This window comes from Rhipicephalus microplus, chromosome 3 (genome assembly GCF_043290135.1).
Source record: "Rhipicephalus microplus isolate Deutch F79 chromosome 3, USDA_Rmic, whole genome shotgun sequence".
NCBI lineage: Eukaryota > Metazoa > Arthropoda > Arachnida > Ixodida > Ixodidae > Rhipicephalus > Rhipicephalus microplus.
The window spans coordinates 252,721,951-252,736,560 of record NC_134702.1 but is presented as its reverse complement, the minus strand read 5'-3'; the positions used below and the strand labels follow the sequence as shown (position 1 = coordinate 252,736,560).

Here is a 14,610-nt window from a genome sequence, read left to right as displayed (position 1 = left end):
GTCTACTGACATCCCCCATGTCTTTCCTGCCAGGAACTTAAACAATTTGGAAATAGTGGTCAGGCGCTTCTACATATAGGCCACATGCAGACTCCAACACAGGTCCCTATCAATAATGATGGCCAGAAACCGGTGGGTTCGGGGTAAGAAATCGGTCGCCCGCAGACTGAGATGATATAAGGGGTCATCGATTTTCGAGTGAAGGCCACCAGCGCACATTTTTCTGGTGATATGTTGAGACCTTGTTAAACAAGGTCTCAGCAACAAGTACTTGGCAATCATAGTTGCTGCTCTTTGAAGCCGGGAACGTATCTGAGGACGTGTGACTGCCGAAGTCCAGACACAGATGTCTGCGTATATAGAGATTTTATTGGTACTTGGCAAGTATTCAGCAAGGCCTGTTAGTGCAAGATCGAATATCGTGAGGCTAAGAACTCCGCCTTGAGGAACACCCCTGGAAATATAGCGTCATGTAGTTGGGCCATCTTCTGTTAACACAAAGAATGATCTTGCAGCCACGTAACTCGAAATCCACCGAAAGACTCGATCACTAAGGCCAACCACCACAAGAGCACCCAAAATGGCTTCATGTAGTACATTATCATACGCGCCCTTCACATCTAGAAACACGGCTGTAGATAGTCGCTTACGGGATCTTTCGTGCTGAGCCTACGACACTAGATCAACGACATTGTCAATGGAAGAGTGGTCGCGTCGGAAACCAGCCGCGGAATTCAGATAAATCTAGTAGTATTAAAGATACCACTCCAGGCGACTTAGTATAATCCACACTAAGTTTGGTATCCATACCATTATTGAAACGGCCAGGAGGGCTGAACGTCGTAGGCGGCTAGATAGATAGATAGATAGATAGATAGATAGATAGATAGATAGATACGCTCCAAATCGCCAAAGTTCGCTGAGAAATGCTTAGCTTTTAAAATTTTTACACCTAGACGGGTGTAAATAGGCTTGTCCCATGAACGGCACCCTAAGGGTGTTAATTCAGCACCTTCCAAAACGGGTGCTTTTTCATGCAGCTTTAGAATAGGGTGTAAATGTGAAAACTGTAAAGTGTTACAGAAGCACCCTTAAAAAGGGTGCCTTCCATGTCCTTCACTTTTTTACACCCACTGAGGAGGGTGCGAAAAGGGTGCACAAGAGTGTTGAGTGCCCATGGCAGGGGTACCAGTATTCTTCTAGACTGCACTAATAGATATCACCATGCACTGATTACACACTACTTGAATAAAGTGGTCCTGACTAGCAATGGTGTGCCACCTGTCGAGTTCCATTCATTGCGTGTGGGCAAAATTATAAACACGTATTATCGTGTATGAACTTCTGCCGAATCTATATATACTTCACAGTATATTGCCACATGGTTTGCTTGGGTGAGATCGAAGAGTGAAAGAAGACAAAGACGATCTCTCTGAGCCGCTGCTTGAGTAGTCGACTAAACGAGCCCATTTTTATCAAGTTTGTCGAGAGTAACGTGACAAGACTGATGGAGTTGCTGGGTACAACGTCTCACAATCCATCCGATGCCCAAGACCCCGTCCAGCAGCCGGAACACAAGCCCTGCACCCGTGGACACTCCTGTTCATAGAGTAAGCCGCCGCCAACGAGGCTTACCCCCTGAGACACCAACCACTGACGCAGCGACTATGACTTCGACACAAGATCCCATGCAAGCTCCGACACCTTCCACGCCGATCTACTGCACCGTCCAAAACCCGCTCATGCCTAGCCCCTTTCACGGAGAGCAGCATGAAGATGTTGACGACTGGCTGAGTGAGTTCGAACGTGTCACAGCGATCAATTACTGGGATGATGCCGCGAAGCTCCGGAACGTGTACACTTGCCTAAAAGACGGTGCCAAGACGTGGTTTTAGAACAGGGATGATGTTCTGACATCTTGGCGCGAGTTCAAGCGTTGCCTCCTGGAGACCTACAGGAGTCCCGACCGCCGCGAACGGGCGCAGCGTGCACTACAATCACGCATCCAGATGCCCAACGAGACCGTCTCGTTGTACGTCGAGGACATGACACGGCTTTTCAAGCGAGCGGATCCTGCTATGGCAGAAGAAAAAAAGTTGCGCCACCTCATGCGTGGTGTGAAGGAACAACTTTTTGCTGGTTTGGTGCGTAGTCCCCCCAAATGTGTTGCTGAGTTCCTTACTGAAGCGGCAACAATGGAGCGAGTACTGCACCAACGGTCTGCCCAGTTTGACTGTCAAGTGAATGCTGCCTCAACTCCCGAAATTTTCGCCACCCCTGGGAGCAAGAGCCCAGAATGGATTCGCGAGATCATTCGGTCTGTCGTCCGGGAAGAAATGGAAAAGATGTACGGGACAAGGCAAATCGATGTTGGTTCTATCACCAGTGTCATCCGCGACGAGGTCCAGCAGGTGCTGCGCGCCCATCGTTTTCCGCCCACGTCAGTTGATGCGGAAACGGCTCCTGTGTCTACTGACAGTCGCCGTCGTACGTACACGGAAGCCTTGCGATCTGCCACTCCTCTTTCGGGTCAAGGAGTCCCGATCCAGCCAGTGCCGCACGTCCCGATCCAGACAGTGCCACACGTCCCGATCCAAACAATGCCATACGTCCCGATCCAGACAATGATGCCGTCAGTCGCAATTCAGTCAGCGCACGCTGATTTGGACATCGATAGTCGCCGTGCACCGACGCGCAAGTCTGATTTCTGGCGTACACCAGACAGACGACCCCTCTGCTATCATTGCGGTGAGGCTGGTCACATTTACCGCGAATGCCCATACCGGCAACTTGGACTGCGCGGATTTTCCGTCAATTCCCCTCGTCCCCGAATTGGTCAAAGGCCAAGGGATATCGAAGAGTATCTCGCGCAACAGCGTGCACCATTTACACGACGGCAATCGCGGTCACCATCTCCGAGGAGACCCGCAGCCACTGGGCCACGTTTCGGGGTGACGGCACGGGAACGCTCCCCGAGCCCTCGTCGGGAAAACTGAAGGCAGCGGCCTTCGGGGGCAAGGTTGCTGGGACTCAAAGTGCGGAAGACCTCCCATCGACGCTTGCACGCAACGCCGAAGGCATTTCGTCAGAGAATAATCACAGTGCCGAAGAAACGCCGACATCCGCATCTGAACCTAGTGACCGCGTGTCACTCGACATACCTGTGCTGGTTGACGGTCTTCAGGTCAGTGCATTGGTAGACACTGGTGCAGACTATTCGATCATCAGCGGGAGGCTAGCGAAAGATCTCAGGAAAGTGATCACGCCGTGGAATGGAACGCGAATTCGAACAGCTGGAGGACACGTTGTATCACCGCTTGGTCACTGTACCGCAAGAGTGAAAATTCGTGCGTCAACGTTTGTGCTCAGCTGCCTCGTTCTTCGCAACTGTTCACGTCAGCTGATTATCGGCATGCACTTCCTTCGAGAATTCGGTGCCATCATAAATCTCCGTGAGCGCATCGTGACCTTCTCGACTCAAGGCGCAACAGATCGAGACGCTGATAACTGCCGTAGACTTGCGCTGCGTGTTGCTGACGACAGTGTGACGCTGCCACCTCGAGCAACTGTTCCCATCGAAGTCACTTGTGAAGACTTCCAAGACGGCGACGTGGTGGCTGAAAACAACTTATCACTTCTGCTGCTCCAAGGTGTATACGCCGCCCGAAGTGTTGTGCGCGTCCGTGACGGACAGTCAACAATACTAGCTACGAACTTCAATTACGAGCACCGGCATCTTTTCCGCGGAACCACCCTAGCTTATGGAGAACCTGTTGCCGACGTCACGGAGTGCTTTGTGTCCGAGGAAACGCATGAGGATGAGGAATTTCTAGACCACATCGACATTAATTTGACGCTCTCAGACGTGAGAAAGGCTGCACTTCACGACCTTTTTAAGGGAGTTTAGATCTTGCTTGGCCTCTTCTTCTAAAGTCCGTCAAACACACCTCACGAAGCATCGAATTATTACCGACGATGACGTCCGCCCCATACGGCAGCAGCCTTATCGCGTTTCTGCCAAAGAACGCGAGGCTATTCAGACACAAGTAAAAGAGACGCTCGATGACGGGATTATTCAACCATTCAGCAGCGCTTGGTCCTCGCCAGTCGTTCTAGTCAAGAAAAAAGACGGAACGCTGCAATTCTGTATTGACTACAGGAAGCTTAATAGCGTCACAAAAAAGGACGTCTACCCACTTCCACGGGTCGACGACTCCCTCGACAGGTTACGACGTGCGAAGTATTTTTCGTCCATCAATCTAAAGAGTGGCTATTGGCAAATTGAAGTGGATGAACGAGACCGAGAAAAAACCGCGTTTGTGACTCCAGACGGACTTTACGAATTCCGAGTTCTTCCCTTCGGCCTCTGTTCTGCACCAGCCACTTTTCAGAGGATGATGGACACAGTTCTCGCTGGCTTGAAGTGGCAAAGCTGCCTTGTCTACCTCGATGATGTGGTCATCTTTTCCGAGAGCTTTGAAGAACATCTGAAGCGTCTGAGAAAGGTTCTGGAAGCCATTCGCACAGCTGAGATCACGCTGAAACCCCAAAAATGCCATTTCGGCTATGAGGAGCTGAAATTTCTTGGACATGTCATTAGTGCGGATGGAGTGCGACCTGATCCAGACAAAACTGCTGCTGTCGCCGCCTTCCCTGTCCCATCAGATAAAAGAGCAGTATGCCGTTTTCTCGCTTGTGTGCGTATTATCGCCGATTTATCGCCAATTTCTTCAAGATAGCTGAACCTCCTACGCGACTCACCCGAGATGACGTACCCTTTACTTGGGGCGCAGAACAAGATACAGCGTTCACGGAGTTACGACAGAGAATGCAAACAGCCTCTGTTCTTGCCCATTTTGATGAGGACGCTGCTACAGAAATTCATACAGATGCCAGCAACGTCGGACTTGGCGCTGTCCTTGTACAACGACACGGCGGCGTTGAGCATGTGATAGCTTACGCCAGTCGTACTCTTTCTCGAGCTGAGACCAACTATTCTACGTCAAAAAAAGAATGTCTCGCAGTCGTGTGGGTGACGACCAAATTTCGGCCTTACCTCTACGGTCGTCCCTTCAAAGAGGTGACTGACCACCACTCGCTCTGCTGGCTGGCAAATCTCAGAGATACATCCGGCCGTCTCGCACGGTGGAGTTTGCGTTTGCAGGAGTTTGATATTACGATTGTGTACAGGTCATGGCGCAAACACGAAGACGCCGACGCGCTTTCTCGAGCACCTGTGGGGAACGCTGTCAGGAGCTCCGAAGATGAAGATGCCTTTCTCGGAGCAGTTAGTGACTCCGAATTTATGTCAAAGCGGGCAGACGATGAAATACGCCCAGTAATTGATTCCCTGGAAGGCCGCAACTCTCAGGTCCCTTAACACATTGCTCGCGAACTGTCCTCTTTTTGTCTAAGAAGAGGCATTCTTTACAAGAAAAACGCCCGTGGTAGCGACAAAGCCTTCCTACTCGTTGTTCCTACCGACATGCTTGATGAAATCCTCCTTGCGTGCCACGACGAGCCCACGTCAGGACATTTGGGCTATTCGCGAACTCTCGCCCGAGTACGCCAACAGTATTACTGGCCGCGACTATCAACTAGTGTACATCGATATGTGAAAGGCTGCCGTGAGTGCCAGCGCCGCAAGACTCCGCCTGTGAGACCCGCGGGCCTGCTCCAGCCGATCGTTCCACCACGGACACCGTTTGACCTCGTGGGAATGGACCTTCTCGGGCCCTTCCCTTTGTCGTCCTCTGGGAACAAATGGATTATAGTTGCGACAGATTATCTTACGCGTTATGCTGAAACAAAAGCGTTACCCCGTGGCACGGCCTCTGAAGTCGCGCAGTTTTTCGTGCACCAAATCGCCCTACGGCATGGTGCCCCGTCATGCGTGATTACGGACAGAGGGACGTCGTTTACAGCACGAATGATGGAGGACATTTTTAAACTGGGCTGCACAAGTCATCGCAAAACAACGGCTTATCATCCGCAATCCAATGAACTGACAGAGAGGCTTAACTAGACCATAGCGGACAGGCTGTCAATGTACGTGGACGTACAACATAAAACCTGGGACGAGATTCTTCCATACATCACGTTTGCTTATAATACGGCAACGCTAGAAACAACGCGATTTCCGCCTTTCCGACTTGTTTACGGACGCAACGTGCGAACCATGCTCGATGCTATGCTTCCGTGCGACCAAAGCAATGAACTCGCTCAAGATGCTGAGCAATACACTCAATACAGCTAGCTCGCATAAACACCAGTCACCAACAAGATGCAGACGCACGACGTTACAACCTCCGCCATCGAAATGTCACCTACCACCCTGGGGACCGAGTGGGGGTGTGGATCCCTGTCCGGCGACCAGGCTTATCCGAAAAACTGCTAAGCCGTTATTTTGGACCGTACAAGGTTCTTAGACAAATCACAGATCTTACCTACGAGGTATTTCCGGACGGCGCAGCGTCTTCTCGTCGATAGCTTCAGCCCGAAACCGTGCATGTCGTTCGGCTGAAGCCCTACTTTACACAGTAGCCCTTGTGGTTTCACGTGCTACGACATGCCGTGACATTGCGTTGATGCTGCTGTTTGTGTTCTCCTGTGTTATTATGACTTTTTTTTTTGCGCTTGGCGCAAGCGTTGGCGAAGCTTCCTCATTTGCGCTGCGAGTAGTGGCACTCTCCCTCTTTTGGTTCTCTATATCTGCGTGTGTATACCTTCATTTTTTTTTATTTACGAGCATCGAGTCGATGCTTTCAAAGGGGGGGACTATTGCCACATGGTTTGCTTGGGTGAGATCGAAGAGTGAAAGAAGACAAAGACGATCTCTCTGAGCCGCTGCTTGAGTAGTCGACTAAACGAGCCCATTTTTATCAAGTTTGTCGAGAGTAACGTGACAATATGCATAATACGCGTTACATAAAACTAAGCCTTGCTGCCCTTGCATATTGCATTCATTTAATAGGCAAACAAAACTTATTTAGTAGTTGGTGCCATCGCTGTAAACTTTTTTCTCCCACACAACTTTGTCACCAGACGTGTAACATGCTCACCTATACGTACATTACAGACGCAACACTTCAAATGTTTATTATACTTTTTCAGTTTCACTTTATTGACAATTCTTTCAAACATACAATTACACTGGTTTCAGTTTAGTATACTGCTTCAAGTACATAGAGACTACAAACTAAATACACGCAAATATATCCCTATAACTCTTTAAAGTATCTACAATCCCAGTGGTTTCAGTTTAATACTCCTTCATGTACAAATTCGGTTAATAGAAATGAAATTCAAGCAATTATATACTTATAATTATTTCAAATATATGCAATAACCGTGATTTAACTATATACGGCTTCATGTACACAATCGTTCCCAAGAAGTGATGCGCACGAACATATATGCCGATAGTGCTTTCAAAATTATACAATCACAGTGGCTCAAGCTTTGTATTCCTGGATGTATAACAATTGGTTATGAGAATGCGTGTACATGCAAACAAATACGGGTTTTCGCACATATAAATTCAGCGAATACTTAAAAAACCAATGCAGTGATCAGAAACAAAATAAGCTGAAAACGAACACGAAACTGAGTCAGGACACACAAAAAACAGAAGAGGTAATGAATAATTATGGCTAATGACACAGCTGGTCATTTCATGCCAAATGTCCAAGCCAATTTGGCGACCACCTCAAATCTATTTGAAATACTTGTGCTGCATTGAAAATTGTGCACTTCTACAACATTTAGGAGAGGAAAAATATTTGGTCACGTGGCTTCCGTCTGAACTTCCTGGAATGCCATCTAGGTGTTGTATGTGAAAAATTCTATTTTAAAAGCACCGCTCTTTCTTTCTATACGAAACTCGGTCTACGTGTTAAGTAACATAAGTTCAATTTTGGCGAGTTGGTTCATCGTGGTTGTGTTCTAGTCACAGCGCGACAACTTCAGGAAGAAACAAAATGTATAGAAAAGAGCGCCGACTGTCAACTCAATTTTATTGAACATGGTGCGACTGCTTTTATACGGTATACAAGAAAAGTGTTCATGCGCGACGACACATGTGTGACCGCTACAATATAATCTTAGCTGAGAAAAGAATACTCACTCTCGGAAAGGGTAAGTGAAAGTGTAGTGATGCACTGATCCTTGGCCTTCCTGATAAAAAATACTTCTACAAACTTTAGATTACCATTATTTAAACCTATTCTCATGACAAATGATGCAAGATTTACTATTCTTGTTGCTGTCTACCACACACACTTTTGAAGGCTTGCAAGGGGTGGAAAACGTAGGACTTAGGAAACATAGGACATAGGAAACAAAAACACGGTTTTTGAAAAAAGCAAGAAGAAAAAATGAGAGATTTTAGAACTTTTTTATCAGGAAGGCCAAGGATCAATGCATAAGTACACCTTCACTTATCTTTTCCGAAAGAGAGTATTTTTTTCTCGGTTAAGAATATTTTGTCAAGGTCACACATGTGTTGTTGCAGATGAGCCCTCTTCTTGTGCTCGGTATAAAAGCGCTCGTAGCACCTTCAATTAAATTCAGTTGACAGTCAGCGCTCTTTCGTGTCCTTTTTGTGATCAGATTTTCATTATAAAAATAACTTTATTTTCTCTCAATTTAGGTATAAAGATGAGTTTTCATTGTATCAAACATGCTGCGAATTGCATCTCAATATAGACAAAAATCACGATTTTGTGAAATTCGTGATATTTTCTCGTATATGTCAGCAGCTTGAGAGGTCTAAGGATAATTTTTTCTTCAAAATATACTTTCAGTGGAGTAAGTATTGACTGCTCAGATATTTATACAAAGCGCAATGTTGCAATTAAAATGCAAACATAACACATTTGGCTTGATTCTTGGAGGCGAATGTGGCAAAAATATTCCAGTAATATTACTGAGCTTTAAATACCTTACATAAGCACAGTTACTTGTGATGTAGACCAAATTTGGTTTAGAAAAAATGAGCGGTACTTGTAAAACTAAATTTTTCACAAACAACACCCCGACGGCGGGAAATTCAGAAGGCAGCCACATGAACAAAACTTTTTTTTCTCGCTGAAATATTCTAGCAGTTTACTGTTTTCAATGCAGTAAGCAAGCACATCTTTTTTTTCAAATACAATTCAGATGGTCCCTAAAGTGGCTGGGACGTTCGGCATGGAATGGTCCAGCTATATTTATACGAAATATCTTAGATAAATAACATTATTTATTCATCTACCATGACCACACTAAAAAACGTTGTTCAGGCATTGTGGCACTAAAGTTTTCAGCGTCGTACTGCCTGAACCACTTCGTCGATAAACTCCAAATTCAGGTAGAGAAAGAGCCGCTCTATCACGGCGGTTGTTAAAGGCCTTGCGGCCGTAGACAATGTTTAAAACAAAAAAAAAATTAACTCGTCATTGCTGTGACTCCTTCTTCGCCATTACTGACACAGAAGATTTTTCGGTAATTCACGTGGAGGTTCAGAAACTAGGCTTGCTCTAGGCTGAGGCTGGGGTAGACCACGCAGGGCGTCAGTGGCACCCTCTCGTCCTGTAATAAGAGCAAATGTGATTTCTCATAAAATGATGTTCCTGCTGTTCTGGCAGCGCCATATATAAAGAATGTGTAGTGCGTATCCTTTGAAATGGCGTGTAATTGACATTACACTGAACTCGAAGCATAGAACCCATACATTCCTATAATTTCGTATGATGCAGATAACATCGTTTCCCAGCCTACAGCTAATTCCCGTATTGAGGTGAAGTGTAAGACTACAGCTTAAAAATAGTACTTACGAAAGCTTGAACTCACCTGAACAATCAAATTCCTTATAGGGTAATGAGCCAGTGTGAAAAAGAACTTTTAACGTACAACGTTCAGAACATGTAGCATTAATCAAAACGCACAAGAAAGTTACCTCTTTATGTACAAACAGTGAAGGCATGTCTGCTTTCTCTTTTACATGAGAACAAATGAGCTTGGGCGTGGCACCAGCGAAGAGGTCTTCAAAAATGAAATGATTTACTCACTTTAATCACGCCTGTAACAATTTGAAGAATTGTGACAATACAGCAATCAGTACATTTCTGACTGCCTTTATGAGGGCATCAAAAATGATTAATTTCCTCGTTCTTTCTACCCTCGCAAGAAGCTCCGTCCGTGGCATCTAATCCAAATTTGATGCTGTGCTTCCTAATTGCCTGCTTTCTAGACGTAGCGCTGCGAACGTGTATTTTGTGCACCTCATTTAGCACAAAAATTCGTCTTCTCTAATTCAATTATCATATTTTATTGTAATTTAATAAAAGATGCGATAGCTCGTCCAGTTTTTAAAGAGTTGCGGGCATGCAACAGGCACTGCCTAGCAACATATGAAAGCATTTGTTTTTTTTTTAAATTTCTTCAAAGCTTATTTTCAGAAAAATTGCCTGGCATATTTCGACAATGAAGCCCATTCTCTGATGGCGATCAGGGGCACGCTATTGGCGGTTATTGACCACGGGATTCACAAACGTAACCCGTGCTTAAATACTCACTTAAACACAATCAAGCAAGTACGAGCGCTCGAACGACAGCAGCGCGCGCGGACGCTGTCTACGTTGCATCAGCCATGGCTTATGCTAGAGCTACCGCACATAGCTCCCACAGTCACGTATACTCTCTCAATTTTGTTATAACGCCGAACGTTATCGCAGATGTAAGCAAAGCACGAAAACAGCAAACAGAACCGAGGGAAAACAACGCACGGCGATGACCACAACAACGCGCCTTTGGAAGTCTACTAGATCTTTCCCTGTTGCTGGAGACACGTGTCCTAAATATTTTAAAAGACCGATGTGCACGTGCTTGGAGCATCGCGGCATATCAGCACCTCAAAATATACTGTCTTTAGGCAGAAAAAGCCATTCCGTACAGTGCACTTCTGTACATAATTTGTTCTTTTTCTTTCTTTTTTTACGCTTACGCTTGCGGAAGCACGTTGCACATTTGAGTATTGATAGAAATATTATTACGATGCAGCCTAAAGCGCATCTTGAAACAATATCAAGAACTTTCAGCAGTGCAGAGACAATGCTCGATCAGCAACTAATCGCACCCTTTTTAAGTGATCACTTCACTCATTGTATGGACGATGCAAGCACTTACACAACATCGCGCATAGCAGTGTGAACTCGTTAAGTCACACGTTTAATTGGGCATCTGCAACAGGCCCGCGAACGCACGCTGTTGTAAAAGGCTGGCAGCCCACTTCGGCAGAGCTGCTGCAGGCGCCCAGCTAGCGCTGTGAGATCACGAGCTACGAAAACAGTACACTCACCGTTAACAGGCCCACGATGTCCGTGTCCGCCGCTCTATGAATATTCCTTAATCCGAGCGTCACTTCAAACACGGTGTCAAGTGTGACCACCATTGAAGATCCTCGTGTTCGCTGAAACTCACACAGCGGCCAACACCCCAGAACAACGCAACGCATTTGATAGCCAGATGAGACAGAGAGAGAAGGAGGAGGCACTGGCGACAGCACCACAGCTGTCGACGCAACTTTTCCCTTATATTCACGCCCCGCCGCGGTGGTCTAGTGGCTAAGGTACTCGGCTGCTGACCCGCAGGTCGCGGGTTCAAATCCCGGCTTCGGCGGCTGCATTTCCGATGGAGGCGGAAATGTCGAGGCCCGTGTGCTCAGATTTGGGTGCACGTTAAAGAACCCCAGGTGGTCAAAATTTCCGGAGCCCTCCACTACGGCGTCTCTCATAATCATATGGTGGTTTTGGGACGGTAAACCCCACAAATCAATCAATCAATCAATCAATCAATCAATCAATCCCTTATATTCACGGTCGTTGCCGGGGCAACGCTGGCTGGGGTGAGCGGGAAACCCGCTAAGAGGGCGCCGAAAGGCAAACGCTATGGTGCATATGCGGGTGGTGTCTTCGACACGGAAGGCAATCGAATTACGCTTCAAGAATGACTCCTTGTAAATGGCAACTCTCCTTCCACCCAGCCGCACAGTGGCACAGGTTATTTACGAGCCTTGCGTTGTTTGAGTATTTTCACAGAACGCGACTGCAGTCGGCGAAAAATAGTGAAGCAAAACTTGCGGAAAACAAAGTGCACCCTGGAACAGCCAGAAACGATAATTATTTCGTGCTTGGTGGGATTAGCGGAAGAGCATCACTACACCTTTTTTCAGATGAATTCCTTTCGCATTGTCCGTGTCTGGCATTTCCGTATATAGTGCCACAAACACTGAATGCGTAGTCGAAGCTAGAACAAATTAATCCACAGTCGCGAATGTTTAGAAGGCTTGTCACGCACCACAAAACTTGCCGAGGTTGTTACTGAACTTCTTGCTGACCATATTATCAGCACATAATTCCATATGGTTGCCCAATGAGCTAGCAAAGCACCTGTACCAAAGGCAAGGCACGTTTTTGTTAAATGTTGTTATTATAAACTATGGTTGTGCATAAGCAGTCACAGTTTTTTGTGTGAATTGGTCATAACTCACGTTTTTTGAGCGTAGAAGCGCCTCAGCGTACCAAATGAGCTACCATAGCAAGTTCGAAAGCAGTGATGAGGTACGAGAATGTGCAGCTGTTTTCCATGTAATGAATAGTCCGTGTACAGTGCGTTGACCACCGCCATTCCTTAAGCCACCATTCATATATAAACTCCCAGTCTGAAGAGGTGTGGGACCTTAAACACTAAGAAGCAGTGCCCCCCCCCCCCCCACACACACACATGAAATTCGAGGGCACATGGGCTGATACACACGCATACTTATATACAGGCGTACACACATACACGTATACACACATACGGCCACACACACACACGCGACCGTAAATTCACGCGTGTATGGGCGTATACATGTGCACAGGCACGCTTAACACAAGCACGGACTCACACATACACGCACACGCACACATGCACGGGTGTACACACAATCGCGCTTACACGCGAACACATGCGCCGGCTCACGCACCCATACTCGGGCGAACTATATGTGAGTCTATATAATCCATAGCAAACATGTAGCTTATAACCAACGCTAAGGAAAGCTTTCATAACATGGATTGCAGGTAATTGCTATCATAGATGAAACGCGATTTACTTCTGCTGGCATTCTGCTGTATTTGGAGAGCACCTTCACACAATGTAAGTTAATTAGGCCGTCATTTACCGCAAGGTACACATATTCGTACAGTATCTACGCTGTCCGGCCGCCAATCCAAAAGTCGCGGGTTCGATGCCTGCCATGGCAATCGCATTAAGACGCAGGCGAAAAGGTAGAAGCCTGTGCACTATGCGTTATCAGCGCCCGTTAAAGAACACCAAATGGTCAAAATCTCTGGAGCTTTCCTCTATCGCGACCCTCATAATCATATCATGCTTTTTAGGATCTAAAACCGCAAATATTATGATGTTGTGTTCTTCTTTTGCTGCATATTCCATCTGATCAATCGTCACCTGCAGCCTTCTTAGGCAAAAACGCACCCATAGAGCCTATTTTAGGGTGCTATCAAGGCAAGCACCCAAACAAAGGGGTGCTTTTTTAAAATCGACCATTTATGGGTTTTAAACGGTGTTGGAAAGAATACTCTCTCGTAAAAGCACCATTTTTACACCCCTTTCAGTGTAACTTTATTACTGTGTATTCATGTATACCAACCAGCTCGGTTTTTCTCGCAAATCAGTTGATTACAGAGATCTATAGCTTCCCAGTGCCTTGAAAACGATTGCCTCCGCATTTTGAGAGGGCCAGTAGGGCACGTGATATAGAAGATATTACTTAGCCACGAAGATTGCTCTCACTGCAGTGGTTTTGATGTTTTACGCACCTTCTTTTTAACAATGCCTGGCTAATTTAACAAAGCAAACAAGTATTGACACACACAATCCAGCCGAAGCGCACCCTAGAAAAGAACTGTCAAGCGTACCTTTCCGGTGCTGCGGACGCCCTTCCACAGGGAGAAGTAGACGAGCACGAAAACTGCGAAGAGACACAGTGCCAGTGGCCACCGGACGCCACCGATGTGGTCAATACCATCCGACAGATGAATTTGCAGGACCCGCCGCCTGCGAGCAGAGATTACACCATGGGCTGCAGGAACAAATGTGGGCTTCTTTCCCCATATTTTTCTAGATGAAATGATAGTGGATATATTTCATGGTGTGTCATACTTTTGGCATTTAAGGACAGACATTACGCGGAAGGCATTAATGTGAATGTCTACCAGCTAATATGCCGAATGACGTCGAAGTCTTGAAATGGCTAACAAGGCTCAACGCCTTTATATAATGTACGAGCCCTCACAGATCGCATCTAGCAACGCTCGAAACATTATGGTCCACTACAAACTAACCATATATTGCAAAGCACTATGTTCAAATAAATGCAGAAGCACAAATAAAAAAATGGCAGCATATCCGTGGAGTGAATGATGGAGAGTGGGGCGAAGCATTCGTCCGTCCATGCGTCCGCCTGTGTGACCATCCATGCGTCTGTTCGTGCGCCCGTCCCTGCGTTCGTTCATGCATCCGCCCCTGCGTCCGTTCATGCGTCCATCCATGCATCTTTCTGTGTGT

General features: G+C 46.5%; 1 protein-coding gene across 1 annotated transcript in view; it reads right to left on the bottom strand.

The window, feature by feature from the left end:
• SerT (Serotonin transporter) overlaps positions 1–14,610 on the bottom strand; it is a 387,450-nt gene that overhangs the window by 169,221 nt on the left and 203,619 nt on the right. The window contains exon 4 of the mRNA XM_075890899.1: positions 13,962–14,100. Within this exon, the coding sequence (XP_075747014.1) occupies positions 13,962–14,100 (139 nt within the window). The remainder of the gene's footprint in view (positions 1–13,961; positions 14,101–14,610) is intronic.